This window comes from Dryas octopetala, chromosome 2 (genome assembly GCF_963921425.1).
Source record: "Dryas octopetala chromosome 2, drDryOcto1.1, whole genome shotgun sequence".
Lineage (NCBI taxonomy): Eukaryota > Viridiplantae > Streptophyta > Magnoliopsida > Rosales > Rosaceae > Dryas > Dryas octopetala.
In genome coordinates, this window is record NC_141367.1 from 11,156,853 (window position 1) to 11,179,427 (window position 22,575).

Sequence of the window (22,575 nt, forward strand, 5' to 3'; positions counted from 1 at the left end):
ATTGATTTAGATTTTAAAATTATGTAATACAGGCTACTGTTTATTATGATTTACATGTGAACAATTCTCCATTGCAGGTTGTACAAGGAGGGCCTTGTTCTTCTATGGGGCCGTCAAATTCCATGTAAGTTGGCAATAATACATGAGCATCTTTATTTAGGTGCTAATGTGAATTACAGAATTTAACATTTTTTGCATGTTATTGGCAATTAAGGACTTGTCTATGGTACTGTGAGGGTTCTAATTCTTTCATTCTTTTATTGACTTTATAGATAGCTTCAATTTATTTATGCTGTTCTTTTATTGACATCCCTCCTAGTTTTTATTGACTGTGGGAAGTAGTTTTTGCAGTTTAAAGGAAAGGGATGTGTTACTCTAGCTAATAGAGTCGGCCAATCTTAGTTGAAGCATTTATCCAAGATTACGTAGAATAGGAAACTTGTGGTAATTGTATGTATTGCCAATGTGAAATGACTTGTTTAATTGTAATTTGTAGTTTACTGAACTCCTTAAAATTGTTTTGTACTCATGTAATGACTTATTTCTATAATGCCCTTCTACAACATCCATAATCCATTATATTTTTTAGATGCTATTTATTAATCAAAATTTTTTATATGATAAATATTCATTTTACTACTACTTATATTTCTATCAATTATTTATTAATCCATTATATTTATTAATCACAATTTTAATATTCACAATTTTTTTTTTGGTTACAAAGGGAGGCCAAGGAGAGGCCTAGAGGTGGGGAGGTGGGGATCGAAACCTGGTGGGTGGGGAGCAGCACAACTGCTTGGTCAACTGGCCTACCCCAAGTCCTCTACTTGCAATGAAATTAATCACATATAATTGACAAGTACGTTGTATCTATTTTTAGAAACCGTGATGTAGGTTTGGTATCTTTTCACACCTTAGAAGTTCCATGTGACCCTCATTGACTTCATCAACGTATTCACACACGAAAACATACTATGTGTCATTTATTCCAACATTAAGGCATAAGGACTAAGATTTCAGGAATTTAGTGCTATAAGTTGGTAATGAAGAATTCGTACACATAAGAACTTCACACAAGTAGACAGCCTGTATATAATTAGTGAAATTAACTTAATTAATGAGTCAACGCCAGTCTTTGTATTTACCCATCATCTAGCTAATGCATGACGATGGTGAAGAATATCATATATGACATATACATAATGTACATAAGAAACTATATATGGACCATGCATGTTGACAAACAAGTAAAATAGAAAATGACAAAAAAGTCAATAAAACATTTCGAAATTACATTATAGTCAATACAAAATTTAATATCTCATATTAGTTAATGGTATATTTTGAGAAATTATATTTTAGTTAATTGCTCAGCCCACTACCGAATTTACTTGAAACAGTAATTGCGTTCATTTTACATTTTTGCCCTTGTTTTCATGTAAACCCTATATCTTTTGACCGTTGGCAGTGCACGTAATTTCTTGTAATGTTATGTCCTCTTTGCACAATTTGTAATTTGGTTTATTACATTTTAGTCAATGTTGACTATAATAGTTTTTTGAAAATGTTTATTGAGCTATTTGTAATATTAAAACTTTTTATTGACTTTTTTGTAATTAACGCTTTCTATAGCAAAACCTCTTTCTTTTTAGTATTTATTCTAAAATTTCCCTTTTTTTTTAGGGTCAATTACATTTTGCACACTTCAAATATAGACCGTTTTTCACTTTGGTACCCGATATTCAAAATGTTTCAATGTGGAATTTAAAGTTTATGAAAATTGCAATGTACCTCTTTCGTTAAGTTTTCTATTAATTTTGACTGTATACAGAAAGTGTGAGATTCATTTATATTGATGTGGATAGTAAATTTACACTACGTTGACAAATAAAACAAGTCAAATAAACAAAAAAGAAATTAGAAAAAGGCAGGTAAATTATTATATATTAAAAAAATTAAAAGATAACATTAAAACTAAATATAAAAAATTATCTCATTCATCCCTACCTCTCCCTCATCTCTTTCGTGCCCAGATTTTTATTTTTTCAATTTTTCAAAATTTTAATTGATTTTTATTTTTTTAACCTATACAAATTTAGCTAGCTTTTATTTGTTTTTGTTCACGTGGCGTAAATTTATTGTCCACATCAGTATAAATGAATCTCACACATGTTATATGCAGTCAAAATTAACAAAAATGTTAACTGAAGGGGCACATTGTAATTTTCATAAATTTTAAGTTCCACATTGAAATGTTTTAAACATCGGATACCAAAGTGAAAAATGATATATACTTGAGGGGTGCAAAGTGTAATTGATTCTTTTTATTATTATTTTTTTGTAGATGTCGGTATTTTAAAAAGTCAAGTCAATATGAGTAAGGGGGTCGACGTGTGTCAAGTCAACAGATAACGAAGGTACTCGATAGATGCAATATTGAAGTTGATGTACGGGAATAAAACTTTTTTGAGTATAAGGTACCAAATTGAAAAAGAAAATATAGTTGACGTATATAGTTTGTAATTTGCCCTTTCTCTTTTATATAACCCTAAATAACTTAGATGCTGAAAATAATTGGTGAGGGCAAAATAGGAAACACAAGCCAACGGTAAAAATTTGTTCAAGCCGTACTCAATTATTGATGCCGAAAGTGGTCAGCAATTGACAACTATCCACATCAACGGTTACCCCCTTCCCCCTTTATTTTTCTCTCAATTAAAAAATTGGGGAAACAGTACCACAATTGGGGACTGTCCTCTTCCACAGATCATTCCTTTATGCGATATTCCAAATTTCAACCCAATCAATATCATCATAATCAGCATTATTCTTGTTATTTTTCTCATTCAATTTGTGAGAATATGAGGTGGATCTCATTAATGCATCCTACAAATTTAGAGAAAAAGCACCAAAAAACAAAAAAAAAAATATAAGGGAACAATATATAAATTTTATCCCCAAATGTATGATATCTGTAGAACATTTGATCTCTAATTCTTTTTTTTTTTTTTTTTCTTTTTTGAGCCTGAAGTGTCAGTATGCCAAATCTTGGGAAACCACTTAATGGACCCAATTTTTTCACACTGCAAAGCAAATACAAAGTTGTAACAGAGTAATTAAAGTGAGCAATAAATACCAAATTGTCCTTACATAATCCCAATTATGATGCCTAGAATTAATGGCATATATATATGACCCTTAATCAATTTAATTAAGAAGGGTGAACCTTTTTAGCTGAAATTCCCTTCCAAGCTGATTTCATGGAAGCAGTGGCTGAGTTGAGTGCAGCCTCAATATACTTCTTGGAAGCCACAGAAGCTGCACTTTCCATCAACTTTCCCATCTTCCTTGCACTCTCGGCAGTCTTAACCAAGCTGTCCACTTCAGCTCTCGATATGTTCTCCATTTCCTCTTCAAAACGTCTGAACTCATCCATGGCACTCTCCATGACCGAGTCCAAGTAGTCCTCAGCTTCTTGCATGGAAGCCTCAGCCTCTTCCACTTCTTGTTGCTGCTGGAGTTCCACTGCAGCCCATGACTTGTAGGCTTCGATCTCGAACAGCGTCATCAGGTCTTCGATGGTCGAGGGGTCGAAGCTCTTGTCTTGCAAGGCTTGATTTGAGAGGAAGCTGAATTGGGCGATGAGATCTTCCATGTTGTTGTTGTTGTTGTTGTTGTTGTGAGATTGAGAGAATATTGGAGATCGGGCTAGCTTTATGCTGTTAGTGTATGTAGAAGAAAAAGTGGGTATTGGGTAAGAGTCTAAACCCTAACTTCCTCCAAGCTCGAAGACTACAGATTTATTTATTTATTATTATTATTTTTTTTTTTTTGTCAAGACTCAAATGGCTGAAACTATGGAAAAGCCACCACCAAAGGAGATTGAAAACGAAGACGAAGAGGACCAGACATTCGAAAATCTGGGATTGGACGGTCGTCTTATTCGTGCCCTATACAAGAAGAAGAACATTCAGAAGCCCACGCCCATTCAGCGAGTCGCCATTCCTCTCATCCTTGTCCGTTTTCTTTTTCCAAATTAAATTCATTTTATTTCCTGTTTGGCTTCCCAGAAAATGCATCAAACTTTAATGTTGAAAATTGCTTTAATTGATTGTTTTACAGCAAGGTAAGGATGTGGTCGCTAGGGCAAAGACTGGTTCTGGAAAAACATTTGCGTACCTCCTGCCGTTGCTTCAGAAGCTGTTTACTGCTTCAGAATCAAAGAAGAAGCTTGCTCCGAGTGCGATCATTCTCGTCCCTACTCGGGAACTCTCTCAGCAGGTTTACATTTCGTAAAAATTCCCGTTTCGAATTCTATATTCCATTTTTGTATTGCTTGATATGCTTGGTTACTGTATATGAAAGTTTATGGCACATATGCAGGTTTATACAGAGGTTTCGTGGTTGATTAAAAAGTGTAGAGTTCCATTGAAAGTTGTACAGTTGACAAGCAGCATGCCTGCTCCTGATTGGGTTTGTTCAACTCATTTTTTCCAATTCTATGAAATGTACATGTACACAGGCGCACAACATGGAGATTTTGTTATGTATTTTAGGCCAAGTGATTCTAAAACCATTTGGCTAACTTTATCTTATTCACTATTTTGCTTCCAGCGGACAGCTTTGGCGAGCCTACCTGAGATTCTGGTTTCGACTCCAGCTTGCATAAAGAAATGCTTGTCTGATGGAGTTCTTCAATCAACATCCATTGATGATTCATTAGAAATTCTTGTTCTTGATGAGGTGAGGACCCAGTTAATCACACACACCCACACACACGAACATATTTGTCAGTTTTAGTTGAGTTTGATGGCAGATTTATTCATTACCTGCAGTTATATTACTTTTTTTTTTTTTTCCACCTTGAAAGACTATTTGCACCTCAATTAATTTTTTAGGTGATACTCTATGCCAGATTGATGTTATTGAGAAATATAGTAAATTTGTTTGTATAAAGTTGTAATTGTAAATTGAAAAGTACATTATGTTGTTGTATCACGGGGTGTTAGAAATCATAGTTGCTTTGAATTTATAATTTCACCACTAATATAATATATGGTTGTTAGGAAATATACTCTATTATGATATTCACTTTTTCCCATTGTCAGTTTTTGGAAGAATGATTACTTAGTATTATCCCGTTGAGAAATCATTAAAATACTTGAATGATTATTTATTATTATTCCGTTGGAAGATCATTGAACTATATTTTGTTTCAGTCAGATCTTCTGTTGTATTATGTGGTTTTGTAAATCATACATCCTTTGAGTTTATAATTTCACCATTAATTTATGGTTGTTAGGAAATATACTCTATTATGATATTCATTTCTTTCCCATAGTCAAGTTTTGAAGAATGATTACTTAGTATCATCCCGTTCAGAGATAATTGAACTATATTTTGTTTCAGGCAGATTTTCTGTTGTCATTTGGATGTGAGGCAGATATAAAGGCATTTACACCTCACATTCCTAAACGTTGTCAATGTCTTCTTATGTCTGCCACATCAAGGTTTGTTATTTACATAATATATGCACTATTTTTGTTGCTAATTAGGAGTTATGATGTCAAGGGTGATGTATTTTGTGCCACAATATTTCTCTTGATGGCTCAAGGATGGCTGTTTTCATTGTTTCACTTTAGGGTTTTACTTTATTCTCTCTTATTGATACCTAGCATCTTATGATACTTGGCAGTGATGATGTTGAGAAACTGAAGAAGCTGACTCTACATAATTCCTACATTTTGAGTTTGCCAGAAGTGGGAGATATCAAGGACGATGTTATCCCAAAAAATGTTCAGCAGTTTTGGGTAAGAATTGTTATGCCCTTAATAGGACATGGCATAACCGCAAAATGGGTTGTTTCGACATCTTTGCCAAACTGTTGTACAATTTATAACACATTTAACATGACTTTGTAGGGAACCTTTCTGTTAGCCACAATTAATCAGTTGTTTTTTTTTTCTATGAAAAAAAATCAGTTGCCCTTTTTTTTTAATAGCATAATTTACTGCCTCATATAGGAAGCATGTAATGCCATGGCCATTTAGCTTTTTCTGGTATAAAATATTCTGTGTTCCTAAAAACTTATATTTTTGAAGGCAAGTCTGACTTCATTTTAATACTTAGTTCTTCTTTAATTCTATTTATCCCCCCCTCCATTTATGATTTATCTCTCTTTTGGTACCAATGACCTCTTCGGATTTCCGTGTGTTCTTTAATGTTTCAGGTATCTGGTTTTATTTGTGCCCATCGACTTCTGGTTGAACTTAGATTGTCATATGGCTATCGACTTATGTTTTTCTTTTTATTTTTCAGATATCATGCAGTGCCCGTGACAAGTTACTCTACATCCTCTCCCTCTTAAAGTTGGAGTTGGTTCAGAAAAAAGTTCTGATATTTACTAATACAATTGACATGGGATTCAGATTAAAACTATATTTGGAAAAGGTATATAGATTTCTTCATCCGTGCCGGAAAACTTTTTCTGTTTTTTGCAGAAATTGATATCTCCCTTGTTCTAGGATTAATTGCATTGCATCAACTGAAAACAAAGTGAGTAGAGAGAGAAATAGAGAGAGACAATGAGTAGAGAGAGATAGTGTGTGTGTGTGTGTGAGTAGAGAGGGAGAGAGTGAGGGAGAGTGTATGTTTTTGTGTGTCTTCTCTCTCTTTTTTGCCTAACTGGTGAGGGAAGGAGGAGAGAATTGATTTATGCCTCATAGTCATATTTTATTTGCGTATTTATTTCTTTATTGTTATCTATTTTTGCAGTTTGGAATCAGATCTGCTGTTTTAAATGCCGAGTTGCCACAAAATTCTCGCCTGCATATTCTTGAGGTGTCTGAATTTTAATATTTTGATATTGCTATCTCGTCATGGCTTATATTTACTTATGTTACTGGTTAGAGTTAGTTGCCAGTCTACCATTTTGATAATGATATTTCACAATATTCTCAGTCCTCACCACCTTGGTTTGTCAACAGGAATTCAATGCTGGGCTTTTTGATTATTTGATTGCAACTGATAACAGCAAAATGAAAGAGAATGAAGACATTGGGGAGAGTAGTGTTGAACAAAAAAAGTCTAGAAAGCATGCTAAGCACAAAACCGACTCTGAATTTGGTGTGGTGTGGGGAATTGACTTTAATAATGTACACACGGTATGTCATTACTATTCTTGATGGTATATGGTTTTGCTGGCTATCATTCTTTAAATTCAATTTTGACTGGGGTAGCTTCTTTGATATCATATATTCATCCTAGATGATTTAGTTGAACTGAAAAAAGCAATTTACCCGATGCTTTCCTCAGGTTGAATTAAATTCACTTCTTTGTAATTTCTGGGTTTTACTTTATAAAAAAAATTTTCAAGTACAAAATGAGACGTTAGGAAAAAAAAAATCCTAATTTAACAGAAAAGTGGATTGTGGGTGCCACATTGTCACACAGATAAAATTGGGTGGCAAACTGTAATTTTTTTTTTGGAGGTAAACTTGCACAGCCTCTATATTCTGGGTGGTATTAGTGCAAAAAAGCCTTAATTGATTGACAATCCATCTTTACATATTTTCAAACCTCGATGATTTGGAAGGCTAAAGTGCATTTCAAGGTACAAGTTCTTGCTTGGAAGGATTAATACTTGTGATCAGATTCAAAAATCAAGGCTAGTGTTTATGTGTCACCCTATCAATGTATGATGTGCAAAAAGGAGGCTGAAAGTTTTGACCATCGTTTTCTTCACTGTTATATTGTCATGCGCTTATGGCACAAGCTGTTTAGGGAAACAGGCTGAATTGGGTTTTGTCTTTATGTGTTTCATCGTTCATTGAGAAAAGTGTACTCTTGACGGATAGAAATGGTTTCTGTTTTATGGATTTGTATTTGATTGGCGAAAGTTTGGGTTATTGGGATGGAGAAGAATAGAAGGATCTTTGAGATATACCTTTTTTTTTGTTGACTGAGATAGTCTGTTTTTCTTTAATCATGTTGATTGGGTTGCTGCTTTTTCATGAGCTGATGGTTGTACCTTGAGTTGCTGGTATTTTATTTGGTTGTTTTTGGTGGCCTGCTTGTTCACCTTTAATGTAAATTTGATTGCTTTCGTAATAAGTATTTCTCTGTTTCTTGTCTCTCAAATAATACCTTGTGAAATACCATGCTCAGCTAGTATCCCATTAACATTATCTTCGCTTTTATTCCTTTTGCAGGTTATAATTTTTGATATGCCTCAAAGTGCTGAAGGATATGTTCATCGTGTTGGACGTACTGGAAGAGCATATAGTACTGGTGCTTCTATCTCTCTTGTGAGTTTGCTACATGATTAAAAGATTTTTTTTAAAAATCTTTTGTAGGGAATAGCATCCCAGTAGAATGATGATTGGCGTTACTCGATGATAATTACATTGCTCATGTACCCCATCTCCCCTCTTGTTCGTTCCCCCTCTTTTAGCCTAATTTCAAATAGGAATCTATAATATGAGTTTCTCATCCACCCTGCTATGACCTAATGCATCCTCTGTGATGTATTCAAGGTCCATGGCATGCCTTAACATGTAACTGCAACCAGGCTGTTCCACTGAACCCAAAAGGCTTTTTCAGTTACTTTTTTTGGTTGGCATGTGTCTGATGCAACAATATATGCACTACAAGTGTTTGTGCGTATGTGGTTTTCTACATTGGATTCTTTGCTTTTGGGTTTGTGTGCATCATTATATGTTTTATCTTGCTTAAGACTTGTGTAAGTGTATTGTTTATGCCTCTATAGAAGAAAGAAGGGTTGATAATGATGATTGTGATGATGATCTTATCTTGTGAGTTGTGACACATTTTCATATTCTAATATTTGCTTTTTTCTAAAAGGTTTCTCCAGATGAGATGGAAATATTTGAAGAAATAAAATCCTTTTTGGGGGATGATAAAAAAGATGATTCAAACTTAATTGGTACATTTCCTTTACTGACCCAGAATGCAGTGGAGTCTTTACGATATAGAGCTGAGGTGATTCTTCTGATTCTTTTAACTTTCATGGTTCCCTTCGTATTTTCATTTTGAAGGTGCCATTGGGTCACCTCAAGATCACTGATGCTAAGCAGTGACTTCTACAGGATGTTGCAAAGAGTGTGACAAAAATTGCTGTCAGAGAATCGCGAGCTCAGGATTTGAGAAATGAAATTATCAATTCTGAAAAGTGAGTATCTACTATTTTTGCTTTCTTTATCTATATGAGGTCTTCTGCACCAAATCTCTTGCAAAATTAGGTTTAAGGCATGCTGAAAATAATCGATTTTGCTACATTCTCCTATTTAGTGCCTGTTTTCTATCTTGTTTGGATCACAGAGGCACAGTAGTCAGATCTACTTTGATTGAGTGACAACTACTTGTGTTCTCTACAGTTTTTGGTTTTCCAATGTTTGCTTATTCTACTCTAACATCTTTACCACAACCTTCTGTTTTTGTTTTCTAATGATCTGCTTCTATTTGTTTAGGTTGAAGGCTCATTTTGAAGTTAATCCAAGAGACTTAGGTACCAAATTTATTTGGTTGGATGTATTGAGTCGTATGTTGTAATGTATCACTTCAAGTTACAAGATTTGAACATTATTGATCTATTATTCTTGAGCAGATCTGTTGAAACATGACAAAGTTCTGAGCAAGAAGCCCCCTGCTTCTCACCTGCGTGATGTGCCTGATTATCTGTTGGATGCAAAAACTAAAGAAGCCAGCAAGACTGTTAAGCTTGCTAGAGCTGCAATGGGAAATACCAACCCCGCCCGCCGCAATGGATATAAGAGAAAATTCAAAAAAACTAGGGACCCTCTCAAGACTTTCACCGCCGAGGTACTTAGCTTCTTGTTTGTACTTAATTTCTTCATGATTTTAAGTTTGTGTCAATTTCACCTGAGAAATGTGCTATGAAGCCTCATCCCTACCACTTGGTGCTCCAAGTGCCAATGGTCAGAGACTGGAATTAGTTGCTAATGGATCTGTAATAATCTGATGCCAGGGACCTAAGAAAGCTCGTGGAAACAAGACGATGGTAGAAGGAAAAGATGGCAATGACAACCATAGACAAAAAAGGAAAAAGACTTAATTTATCTATTATTACATCCATATGTACTGTATCAACAGGGGTTAGCAACCAACTCCCACAGTTTTGTATAAATTTATAGTGATAATATATGTTTCTTTAAAACAGCTCCTTTATTCAGCTACCCATCTCCTGTGAACTTGTTTAAATGTAATTATTATTTAAGGCAAAAATCTTTGGAACAAAACAATGACAAAGAGACAGATAAATGATCTTAACATGATCCGTGTATGTGGACAGGACCATATAGCATTACTGTGCATTCAGAACATGAATATAAGATATTTATGTTGCTAGACCCCTACTTAATCGATGGTTCAGATTCAGTCATACAATATTATTACCTTGAATGTAATGTTCTTGGCAATGAATAAGGGAAATTCACTCACAGCAAATGTTGCAGAATTGAAAGTCCCCATTGGCTGTCCTCTTGGACCAGCTGGGGTTTGAGCTGTGTCTCCCCATTGAAATTGATTTTAATATTTTACCAAGTTGATCAGCCATTACCACATAACAAGAATGTATAAAAGGTATATAATTATGATCGATACTTAGAGGAAAAAGTTAAATTAAAGACAGTGCATAGGACAATTCTTGAACAACATAGCATTTCTAGTCAAAGACTAACTCATAGAGCACAAGGAAAAAGACACAACAACAAACAAATATATATCAGAATCACATCTGAACAAAACTGTACCAAAATTGCAGAAGAAGCATAATATATTGAGCAATTAAGGAAATTAAAATAGATTACAGATCAAACATGCATATAACCCCAGAAGCACTACTCACGAATAGACTCCTGCATGGACCTTGATGAGGACTCTAAGAAGACTGATGAATGGGAGAGAGTCAATGGCGTCCTGAATGGTTGTGAAGTCTCCAGCTGCAGGGTTCTTGGGCACATGCAGAGTGTAAGAAGGGAAGAGCTTGTTCTTTGCTGCCTTGAAAACAGAGTGTTTGAGGCTCCCAACAAACCTGACCCACTTCATAAATTGTTGTGGCTCGAGTCATGTTCATGGTTAAGTGTACTTTTCCAGCTGCTGAATTCCCTTGGTGTGGCATTGTGTTTGGGTTGAATTTAAGAGAAAAAAAAGAATGATGGCATAGAAAATGTGGTGGAAAAATGTAGGCATTTAAAAAAAGAGAATGAGAGTACATAGAAGATTAGAGAGTATGTTATTAGTTTGGAATTCCAAGTGAAACATAGAAAATGACTTTGTGTTTGATTTGGTTTGGTTTATATACAAGTTAGTTGTTTGTTTTAGGTGGAAAAAAGTGATGCTGAATTGGGGGAATCAAAGATAGTGTTGGAGCAAAAAATCACCATGACACAGGGTAAATCTCCATTCGCCATAAAGAGTAGAGACCAAGTCAAGAAGGTGATGTGGTATTTATTATTTTTATTAAATCATAATTATCATATTCCAAGTGCAGTTTAATTTGGATTCAAAAGTCGTTATTATTATTTCTTAAATAAAACATTATCTTAAAAAATAGAAAAGATAAATCAGGTGTGAAAAAAGAGAGTCAGACGTGAAATAAAATTTTCACGTGTTCCAACTCCCATCCAAAATCATGCATGATAAGGAAATCCCACGATTTCCTCTAGCAACGCCCACAACTCTTAGGGCTAGAAATATGGAGGAAAATCATGGGATTAGTTGGGAAAATCCACTACAAAACCCCATTCAGATCAATGGAGAAATGTACGTAAATTGATTTTACACAATTGAGAGTTTTTCTTGTGCTAACTTAGGCATCAGAGGGTTTTATGCAAGTGCAACCCCATCCGTCTTCTAGGAGGAGGAACTTTGACGAGCCAAATCCGAGAGTCTAGCCATTTAATCTGCTCCACATCAGATGTTAAAGCTCTTATTCTCTTTATTGTTGAGTTTATTTTTCTTTGAGAAGTTTAGGATTCAACAGTTGACGCCGTTTGTGGGAAATATTTCCACAATCGAACAAAAGTTGCAAGTACAATGACTGGAGCAAATTCCGGCGAAGACATCGATCTAAACTCGGTTCAAGACCCAGCCACACCTGTGACCATAATAAAAAAGATGGCTGGGAACACCAAAAAAGGAGCAAGAAACCGCTCAAGAAGCAATGGCAAAGACATTCGACAAGCGCGAGGAGCCTCACCCACAAGTGCAAGCCGTCGACCTCAAGCACTGATCTCGAGGCAACCAAGGAAGATGACCTCGAGGACCCAAACGGCCCCACCCAACGAAGAAAGAACGGGACACCAATTACCGTAAAGCACTTAAAAAGATCATGAAAAATTACACAATGGCTAGGACCCCCACTGAGCTCGCCCTTAAGGCGGCAAAAAACATTTGCAACTCCCCTTTCACGGACAACATCTTGGAGGCCCAAAATCCCAAGTGTTTCTAACGGCCAAAGTTCAAGCTGTTCGAGGGAACAACTGACCTTCTTGAGCACATCTACAATTACCAACAACATCTCATCTTGGAGGCAGACAACGAAACCCTGATGAGCAAGGTTTTTCCCTCGAGTATCGCAGGACCGGCTTTGACTTGGTTTTGACAACTCAAACCAAAATTCATCAGTGAGCTTGCCGTATTGTACGAAGCATTCATCACATAGTAAATCTGTAATCAGAAACGGAAGAAGGACATCTTCGTACTCTTCAGTAGGGGTGGGCATTTTAACTGCGCATCGCCAAAACCGGCCGAACCGCACCGCCAAAAAACCGCGTTGATAAAAAAAAGTCAACACCGCCAAAAAAACCAAACCGCACCGGCTCTCTCCGGTTCCGGTTCCGGTTCTACACCTTATTTAACCGCACCGAACCGAACCGCACCGCATACTTGCAAAAAAATATATTTTTTATATTTTTATACATATATACACCATTTTATATATATTTTTATATATATTTATACGATTATTATATACTTTTTATACACTTTAGACCATCAACCCTAATAAAATATTATAATTAATATTAACGTAGCTATATTTTAGGGTTTAGACCCTAAAATATATTTTATATAACCCTATGACCTATTTTCTAGATATATAATATAATAATAAATTAATAATGTTTTAGTATATAATTTTAGTTATACCCATTACCTTATATAATTTTTAAAATTAGTATATTCTTTATATTTTATATAAAAAAAATTAGTATATTCTTTATAGTTTATACTCTATATACTAAAATTTTTAATTGTTTATAGCACCGAACCGCACCGTATATTAATGTCCGACGCGGCGCACGGTTCCGGAGGAAAAGTGAGTCGAACCGCACCGCGCCCACCCCTACTCTTCAGCACCAAGCAACAGAAACGTGAGAGCTTGAGCGACTACCTAGCTCAATTCGTGGTTGAGATGTCCACCCTCAACAGTTGCGGTCAGCACACCGCGGCCATGGCTTTTTGCGAGGGCCTAATCGAGGGAAGTAAGCTACACGAATCTCTAGTTATAAGGCCCTCGAAGAACATGCAAGAAGTGATCACTTGAGCCGACAGATGCATCCGCCTGAGGAATCGACCTTGAATAGTCCTCGAGTCGCCACCATTGACCCATTCACTGACCATAGCCAAGTTTACAATGTGGAAACCACGCTGGGGGCAGGAGTCTAGCACATAAAGCCCTTAATCAAGGATAGTTCTGGCCCTACATGGCTTGAGACGCAGAGAAGCACGGAGAAAGAACGAAGAGAGACGTCCCTAATCAGACTTGCGAGCTATCAAAATACCACTATGAGATACTTCAACTAGAAAGTAAGGAGCATAGTGTTTCGAGTTGGAGATTGGGTCCTCAAGAAAGTAGTGCAGACAAAGAAACCAGTCCAAAAGAAGCCCAATTCGAGAAGGGCCAAGAATCCGAAAAGTTCAAGAAGACATGAGATGGGCACTACGAGATCATGGAAGCCTTCGGAAAATAAGCTTATAGGCTTCGAGAAGTACAAACGGGCAAGTTTCTCCCGAGGCCATGGAACGCAATCCACCTGAAGAAATATTAATATTTCTAGAGGTTGGCCATTTTTATTTTTGTGAAAGTTTATCTAGAGTAAATTGCTGGTTCAAGAATGCTATGTCTTTTTTTTCATTTGTAATCAGTAATCAGTAATCTTATACTTTAAGGTTCACATTTGTTTTTTTTTTTTTTTTCAATTTGGGTTGTAATTGAACATTTGAACATTTCTATCATGAAGAGAAGAATAATGCATGCTTGCCAATGCCAATTTTTTGCCAATAGCTCACTTTGAATGCAAGGTTTAAGAATGTTAGGGTTATGTTTCATTGTAACATGTGGAGTTTAAGAATATTCGTATTCTAGGCTTCTATATGAACATGCCATCAATGTGTTATATAATTGCTCATTTAGATAATAGAAGGCTTGAAGGAGGTTCTGGTTGACATGACGATTGTAGGTATGTTCTAAGGCTATAATGTTAACTCGTTTTAAATCAAGATAATGGTTAAAAAAAAAAAGAAGAAGCAATGTACAGTTTTTGAATGACTTGCACCTGATTATTATCCTTAGCTCCCTGTGCCTTTTGCTTGAATTTTCCTTTCTTGATCATTCTCCTGTTGTAACGCCTCGAACCTCGGGCCCATAAAAACACTGAAACATCAACCATTTAAATTTGTTTTCTCTTTTCTTTGAGCCTTGCACATAAATATAAATAAATAAATTTCTTTTGAAATAAAACATTTATGTAAAACCTCTGTATCAAAACATTTAAACAAAACAAAGTGGGTCCTACTGCCTCGACTTCTCCTCACTGCCTCCTCAGCCTGCTTAACATGCAAAACACAAACCCTACACCACATCCATGGTGTATCGGGTTATACAACAAACCCGGTAAGCTCGAAAGCTCGTATGAGTGAAATGACTTAAACAAATTATCCTCAATAATTCTTCAATTTCCATACTTAATAATAATCCACAATAAAATCCATAATTACTCAATCACATAATAATTTTATCGCCAATCATCCAAGCATCAAGATAATCATAATTCCTCATATTCACATCAAATCTCACCAATAATAATAATAATCATTCTGGCAAAATCAATTGCCTAATCATTAACTATTTACGTCAATTTCAATCATTCACATCCTAATTAACAACCTCAATGCATAATCACCATCAATTCCATCCTCAAGATTCAAGCCTTAGACTTTACCAAGTCCTGGCAAACAATGCACACAAGAAATCAAGCAAACAATTAAACTAACTAATTTCACTCACAGTGTAACCACATGAAAAGACCGACATGCCCTTGGACGACAACACGCTCGGATAACAAATCCAGCAGCATGACGACATCAAGAATAAAATTTCCTGAACCCGTGTACCTGTTAACACCAAACAACCAAATCAAATACAATAAAAAACTCAAATGGCCGCTAAATGACCGAAACGGGCGGCAACCGCCACACGCGGTGGCTGCCCGACTTAGAACAGCACCCCAAACAGTTCAAAAACAACAACGAACCTTGAATAAAGGCTTCTGAAGGTTCCGAAGAGGCATGCCAACGAAGAAGACCACGCAAATCGCCGCCACACAAGGCAGAGCTACAGTGTTCGTGGCTGCAAAACGGTGATTTTGACATGGATTCATAATTGGCTCAATCCTCCAATACAGAACTGAAGAGCATGAAGAGAGGAGCCAAATTGATACCTAGGTCGAAGCCAAATGTCATCGGAATCGCTCGAACTCACCGAAAAAGTCGTCGGACTAAAATTCTTCAATCTGTCGCTGTGAGAGGTCATCGGAGCATGGGAAGCCCATGGATTAACTCGCCGTGAAGAGGGGAGGAGGACCCAGGTGGTCCGGCGCCGCAACTCCGTCGGAAAACGCAGATCGCCGGCCAGAGTGTTTTCTGTCTCACGTAGATTCTCCGTCTACAGTGGTTGGCCGGCGAAGGGGAGGGCTGATGGGGGTCGGCGACGGTGAGAGGAGTTCGCCGGTGCCCGTCGCTGGTCGTGGGGTGGCCGGACGACGAAACTGCCGAGGGGGAGAGGGCGGGCGGAGATGGAGGAGAGCATAGAGAAAGGAGAGACTCGGGGAGAGAGAAGAGATGTGTGAGATATGAGAGAGAAATGAGATTAAAAATCTGATTTTTGGGTTTTAAAACTCGCTTTTGTAAAAATTATAAGTTTGCTACTCACTTCAAATGCCCGTAACTTTCAAACTATAACTCGGATTTACGCGTGCTTCATGTTTACGAATTCGTGGACTCGAGACCTATCCAACGGGCCAAAAGTCAAAATAAAAAACCCACAAGTTTTAAAAGTTAATTTTGGGTCAAACCCAATTTAAAACGAAAATTAAAAATTAAACTAAAACCTTTTTAAATTCTAAATAAATTCCCAAAATCCTTAAAATAAATTCTCAAAATATTTAAAATAAATCTTTAAAAAATACGGGTCTCACACCTGTACTTCAAGATTTCCTTCTTGGTGATTATTTTGATTCTTATATTGATGATCAGTCCTACATTTTTACCAGGATATGAGATTTAGATATTATTAGAAATATAAGCAAGCCAGAAGAGATCATATTATTTTTCACCTGTTGGTATGGATAAGGCATTGCTGTTATTAGACTGGAGATCGAATCTTTTGAGCTTTGCTGTCACTTAGAATTTTAGAAAATACTCACATTATGAAAGCTACTTTTCAGGAAAGAGAAGAGCTTTGATACCAACTTCAATATTTTAATTTTTTTGTAAAATTTTCCTTTGGGTTTGGTTTCTGGATTTTTTGATTTTAGTGTTTCTTAAAATTTTATGGCCTTTTGTTTTCGTTCGGATTTTCAGAAAGTTATGTAACACTGGGAAACACCGAAATCCTTTTCTCTGTCAGCCTCCTTCTCCATTAGAGTTATTAAAAAAAATGGTACGTTCTTTTTTTGAAAAAAGTCTTTTCTGATTTGGGTAGTGGAGTTTTTTTTTTTGGCCAATGGGTAATGGAGTTCTTGGTCATTGGAAAAAGCAATATTTCTTTATTCATTTGGTTTCTCTATTTTCCAGGAAATTGAAAGGGATTGTGAATGTATAGGTGAAGTACTTACATAGAGAACAACCAGCTTTTTTTTTTTTTTTTGACCAATTGAACAACCAGCTTCTTTAGTCATGAGTAAAACTTTCATTCTACTAATTACAAATTAATTTAATGTCTATTCTTGCAAAAAATAAAAATGTGTCCAGAACTTAGAATCCTAATGTCTTACTGACTATGAATAAATGCTATTACAGTCTTAACAGAGGCTCATTGGGATTGGATATATTTTGGTTGGTTGGTTGGTGGGTGGGTGTGTGGGTGGGTGGGAGTGTGGGACATAGAAAGGGTATGGTTTCACTTTTATTTGTTTTATTTTTCTTTTGATCGTTCGTAAAATTCATTTCTTAGTATGTTTTTTCTTATTAAATCTGAAATATAATTTTTTTTGTTCTTTTTGCTGATTTTTGTATATGTAATTATGTACTCATTACATCAGCAGCTTCTATATGTCATCTATTAAAAAGTTTTTTTTTGTTTTTTTGTTTTTTTTACAAAATTGGTTCTTTTGTTTATGGGTTATGTAGCACTTTGATATTGTTGAATTTGATCATAATATTTTTAATCTATTCCTGATTTCATGATGTTTGTGGAATGTATTTAGGAGTTATATATGTTCTGATGAAATGGATATCCATATTATTTTACCAACAAAATTAATGAAAATCCATTTGCCCAAATAATAAATTAATGCAGAAATTTATTTTTAACTATTTCAAATTAATTAATTATTTTTTAAATGGTTTATTGTATGGGACGGATTGTAGCATCAATTGATTGTAGCAATCACATGTGGGCTGCAACAATAATGCAGAATCCATCAGCTCTTATAACCAATAATTCTGGTAGTGAGTGTATATATTGACCTCCGGTTGAAGGAACACCACTGATCAAAATCAAATGGTTAAATTTGACAACCTTAACATATAAGCAGTCTCTTGCAATTAAAATCCAAGCAAGTTTAACAGAGCAATCAAGTTTGTGCACGTGGATGGGACCCAAAATGTGGAAAACGCGTAACCTTTCTACAAAGCCAGACTATATGATTAAAGCCAGAAAGCAAAAGTAATAAATGATGGACCAACCAATATGAATGGATTCAAAGTTGTACAGCTGAAACATTAATAAGATGCTCCAAATTAAAGTGTATATAGTAAGTCCCTCAATTATTTCTTGATCCATCATCTACTCTGCATTTTCTGCTCTAACATATCTCCCTGCTCTTTGTGTCTTCTTGAGTATGGAAGGAAAGATGTTAGAAACTGTGTTTACGTTTTCTGTGGAGGGAATACTGAAGAAGGTGACTTCACTTGCTGCAAAAGAATTCAATCTTGCCTGGGGATTCAAAACCGAGTTAACAAAGCTGGGCCAGTCCTTGTCCACCATTCAAGGTTTCTTAGCTGATGTTTCCCACCGACCACAAGGTCGTCCCAAGGCTGTGGAAATCTGGGTCAAGAAACTTAAAGACGTAGCTCATGATGCAGACGATGTCTTGGACCAAATCGACTATGAACTTCTCCGCCGTAAAGTGGAGCTGCAAAACCATATCAAGAGAAAGGTACTCAACTCCTTCTCTCTCTCCAATCCCATTTTGTTTCGTCAAAAAATGGCACATAAAATCCAGAAAATCAATGCCTCTTTGGTGGATCTCAAGAGTGAGGCATCTTTTATTGGACTAGTTTCAAATTATCAAGCCGAGGACGAGGACACCCCTCATGGAATTAGAGAGGAGAGAGAAACCAACTCATTCATTGACCAAGATGAAAACATTGTTGGAAGAAAGGAGGTTGTGTCAAACATAATTGCAACCTTGACCAACTCCAACAATCAAGAAAATCTTTCAGTTATGGCCATTGTGGGAATTGCAGGCCTAGGAAAAACAACTTTGGCTAAGTCAATCTACAATGACCCTGACGTGGATAAATATTTTGATAAAAAGATATGGGTGTGTGTATCTGACCCTTTTCGTGTCAATTCCATTTTGATCCGGATGTTAGAATCTCTCGACTCGACAAAACCAGCAGTAAGAGTAACTCAGGAAGCATTGATCACAACCCTCAAAAAAGAGTTGACGGAGAAAAAATATCTCCTCATACTCGATGACGTTTGGAATGAAGATACTCATAAATGGAACACTCTGATCAAGAGTTGTTTGTCAACTCTCAATTCTGCTCGGGGAAGCACCATCATTGTCACCACCCGCAGTGGCCAAGTTGCATCATTGACGGAAACGCTTCCTAGAAGTAGGTGTGATTTAAGCAAGCTATCTGAAGATCAATGTTGGTCTATAATAAAGGGTAGAGCGTTTCCAGATGGTAGTGCTCCAATAGACCCAGATCTAGAGAGAATTGGACGTGAGATTGCTAAAAAGTGTGGAGGTGTACCGTTGGTGGCAAAGGTATGTATATACTATCATATTATATATTTGAAGTTAATTTACACTTTTTATTATTATTATTATTATTATTATTATTTGTTATTAATAAAGCTGCAATCCACAAGTTACTTGAAATACTTTTTTTTCTCTTATTTTCTTTAATTTATTCTCGTTGTTTTAAGCCATGCATGATTGTATACAAGTTGTTTAATAAACGCCTGTATAACTCTAATTAACAAAGATTGTACAAGAAAAGAAAATTAGGGCAGAAGTTTCTTTTTAATTTTTTTGGTCAAAGAAGCAATGTATTATATCGATCAGCCTAAAAGGCATATAAAATACAAAGCATGCAAGAGCCCAAAGGATCACAACAGAAATTAACAACAACCCAAACAAGTAGGCTAGGGAAAGAAGTTGATTCCTCAGTTACATACACCAGTATGACTGAGGAATCAACTAAAGTAGGCTAGGGGAAGTATGTAACTGGGGAAAAAGTTGATTCCTTAGTTACATACACCAGTATGACTCTAATACTACTGATTATCACTAAGCCATGCATGCATGACTACAAGTTGCTTCATAATAATTATTTTTCAAACACCAGTATGACTAACAAAGTTTGAAAAAACAAATCCCTAATGGAAAAAATGGAGATCACTATTGCACCAAAAGAATGTTGGAATATAGTGAACATTGCATATTAAAATACTATTTTTGCTTTGTTACTATTGCTAATGTTTAGAATGGCTAGTACAAGGGACTAATTATGAGAGACTGTTTTATAAGAGCCCTTAGAGTTAATTCAATAACATATATTTAACCTTACCTCTATACCCATTTAATTACCCAATAATCCGTTTTAAATTACAAACCCTTAAATAAAAAAAATTAAAAAAACCCTCACCAAAACATTTTATTCCTCATCCCGTTTTTGACCACATTCGCTGACAAGTTTACCCCATTTCCTCTTAGGGTGTAGAATGTGGCTTGTGGAGATTCTGAGGGTTAAAACCTAACATAAAGCCAACAAATTAAGGCTCCGTTTGGGATTGCGGTGGAGGACCCCAAAGCTGCTGTGGATGACAATTCTCAATCACCTACAGCAGTTTTGGTGTTTGGTAAAAAAATAAAAAACTGCTTTCTCCTACAATTCTCAACTCCCCACAGCAAAAACAGAAAACAGGTTTCTAGGTGCTTTTGAAAACTGCAGTGAATTACAACAACAATGAATCTTTTATTTTACCCATACTACCCTTATTGATTTCTATAATTTTTATTGTTTATTTTAAATTAAAAAATATATCCATTGTTAGTTATATTTTATATTGTGATAATTAATTATGATATTTTATTTGTACGATTAAAATTATAATATACTTAAAAAAATAATAGGAATACTTATTTAATAATGTTGTTCTTAAAAAAATTAATGCGAATAAAAATTTGTAGCCACAAATTTAAAAAATAAGTAAAAAAACATTTTAGTTTTACCAAACAAATAAGTGAAATACACTTTCAGCATCATGTCCATTTTAGTACTTATACACAGTCACAGCACTTTTACATTAACATTTACCAAACACTTTGATATTGTTTTTTGCACTCACAGCACTTTTGAAAACATAGTTTACCAAACACACAACTGCTTTACTTTACAGCTGACTTTACTTCACAACTGTTTTACTTCACAGCTGTTTTTTCTCACAGCAATATCAAACTGGCCCTAAATGTCATTTGATTAATCTAAGGGGTCTTATAAATTTGTGCCTCACAATCCCTCATAGTAGTTGGACTCTTGCTAATGTTAACCTATTCATTATTGAGTATAATTTCTCACTTATGTACCAACAGGTTTTGGGAAGCTTGTTGCGTTCTAAAACTTCAACAAATGAATGGTTGTTGATTAAAGAAAGTAGAATATGGGACTTACAAGAAGATCAAGAGAAGAGAGTCATGTCCGTTTTGAAGTTGAGTTTTGATAATCTAAAATCAGCATCTTTGAAACAGTGTTTTGCATATTGCTCAATGTTCATGAAAGATTTTGCAATGGAAAGAGAGAACTTGATCCAACTTTGGATGGCTCAAGGATTACTCCACCCTGACAAAAGTAATCTAAAGATGGAGGATATTGGCAATGGATATTTTCATATTTTATTGGAAAACTCTTTATTTCAAGATGCTACGAAAGATGAGTTTGGCAGTATTAACAGTTGCAAGATGCACGATCTTGTGCACGATCTTGCTGAAGAAGTATCCAAATCTGAGTGCATGACGCCAGACATCAAGAAGAATGATAATGATGATACACTTGGGATTCGACATGTTGCACGGATTTCTACTCCAATACTAGAAATAATGCAAAACACAAGTGTTAGAAGATTGCGCTCACTGTTTTTGAATGATGATAAGATCCCTAATAGCATCTTATTCCCAAGATTCAGAGCTTTGCGTGTCTTAAATTTATTTAAGGCGGATATGGAGGTGTTGCCAATTTCAATTGGTGAACTGAGACACTTGAGGTACCTGGATGTTTCCAGAACAGGAATCAAAGCTCTCCCCAAATCTATTGGTCAACTCTATAATCTACAGACATTAAGAATGCATGATAATAGGTTTCTTAGAAAGCTTCCGAAGGAATTGGAAAATTTGATCAACTTGAGACATCTTTATTTTGATAAGCATGTCGACGTTCCATTTAGGATGAGGCGATTGACTCATCTGCAAACATTACGTTACTATACTCTGGGTGGGGAAACGAGTCCTGGAGTTGAGGAGCTGGGTGACTTGAACCATTTGAAAGGTCAATTAAGAATTAAAAATTTGCAACTTGTGAGAGATGGAGAAGAAGCAAAGAGAGCAAATTTAGTGGGGAAAGCAAACATACGCAAGTTAATATTTAAATGGAAGTCCAGGGAAAGCAGCAACAATGATGAGGCTGTATTAGACGGCCTCCAACCGCACTGTAATTTGGAAAGCTTAGAGATTGACAACTTCATGGGTGCTAAATTTGCATCATGGATGATGAGTGGGCTGCCACTCAATTTGAAAAAGA

General features: G+C 35.7%; 2 protein-coding genes and 1 pseudogene across 3 annotated transcripts; 2 read left to right on the forward strand and 1 right to left on the reverse strand.

Annotated features, from left to right (window-relative positions):
* Positions 1 to 2,812: 2,812 nt before the first annotated feature.
* Positions 2,813 to 3,670, reverse strand: LOC147293062 (uncharacterized). Its single transcript, XM_086231568.1, has one exon. The coding sequence runs from the start codon at positions 3,656 to 3,658 to the stop codon at positions 3,215 to 3,217; it is 444 nt and encodes a 147-aa protein (XP_086087694.1). The 5' UTR covers positions 3,659 to 3,670; the 3' UTR covers positions 2,813 to 3,214.
* Positions 3,616 to 10,381, forward strand: LOC147293063 (DEAD-box ATP-dependent RNA helicase 16-like). The gene is made up of 16 exons (XM_086231565.1): positions 3,616 to 3,757; positions 3,843 to 4,019; positions 4,126 to 4,284; positions 4,387 to 4,476; positions 4,618 to 4,746; positions 5,413 to 5,513; positions 5,699 to 5,813; positions 6,322 to 6,453; positions 6,778 to 6,843; positions 6,990 to 7,166; positions 8,214 to 8,309; positions 8,866 to 9,003; positions 9,111 to 9,193; positions 9,492 to 9,529; positions 9,629 to 9,843; positions 10,010 to 10,381. The coding sequence occupies exons 2-16, from the start codon at positions 3,849 to 3,851 to the stop codon at positions 10,094 to 10,096; spliced, it is 1,797 nt and encodes a 598-aa protein (XP_086087691.1). The 5' UTR covers positions 3,616 to 3,757; positions 3,843 to 3,848; the 3' UTR covers positions 10,097 to 10,381.
* Positions 10,382 to 18,320: 7,939 nt separating this feature from the next.
* On the forward strand, positions 18,321 to 22,263 carry LOC147293064 (putative disease resistance protein RGA1; annotated as a pseudogene). The gene is made up of 2 exons (XR_015120340.1): positions 18,321 to 19,544; positions 21,375 to 22,263. The product of XR_015120340.1 is annotated as a putative disease resistance protein RGA1 (transcript).
* Positions 22,264 to 22,575: the final 312 nt, after the last annotated feature.

What these genes read in the sequence shown, in the direction of transcription:
- LOC147293062 (XM_086231568.1), bottom strand. Translation starts at nt 3,658, where the DNA reads ATGGAAGATCTCATCGCCCAATTCAGCTTCCTCTCAAATCAAGCCTTG.
- LOC147293063 (XM_086231565.1), top strand. Translation starts at nt 3,849, where the DNA reads ATGGCTGAAACTATGGAAAAGCCACCACCAAAGGAGATTGAAAACGAA. An exon ending in ACTTTAATAATGTACACACG is followed by an intron (nt 7,167 to 8,213) that starts GTATGTCATTAC and finishes TTCCTTTTGCAG; the next exon opens with GTTATAATTTTTGATATGCC. An exon ending in AGTTAATCCAAGAGACTTAG is followed by an intron (nt 9,530 to 9,628) that starts GTACCAAATTTA and finishes ATTCTTGAGCAG; the next exon opens with ATCTGTTGAAACATGACAAA.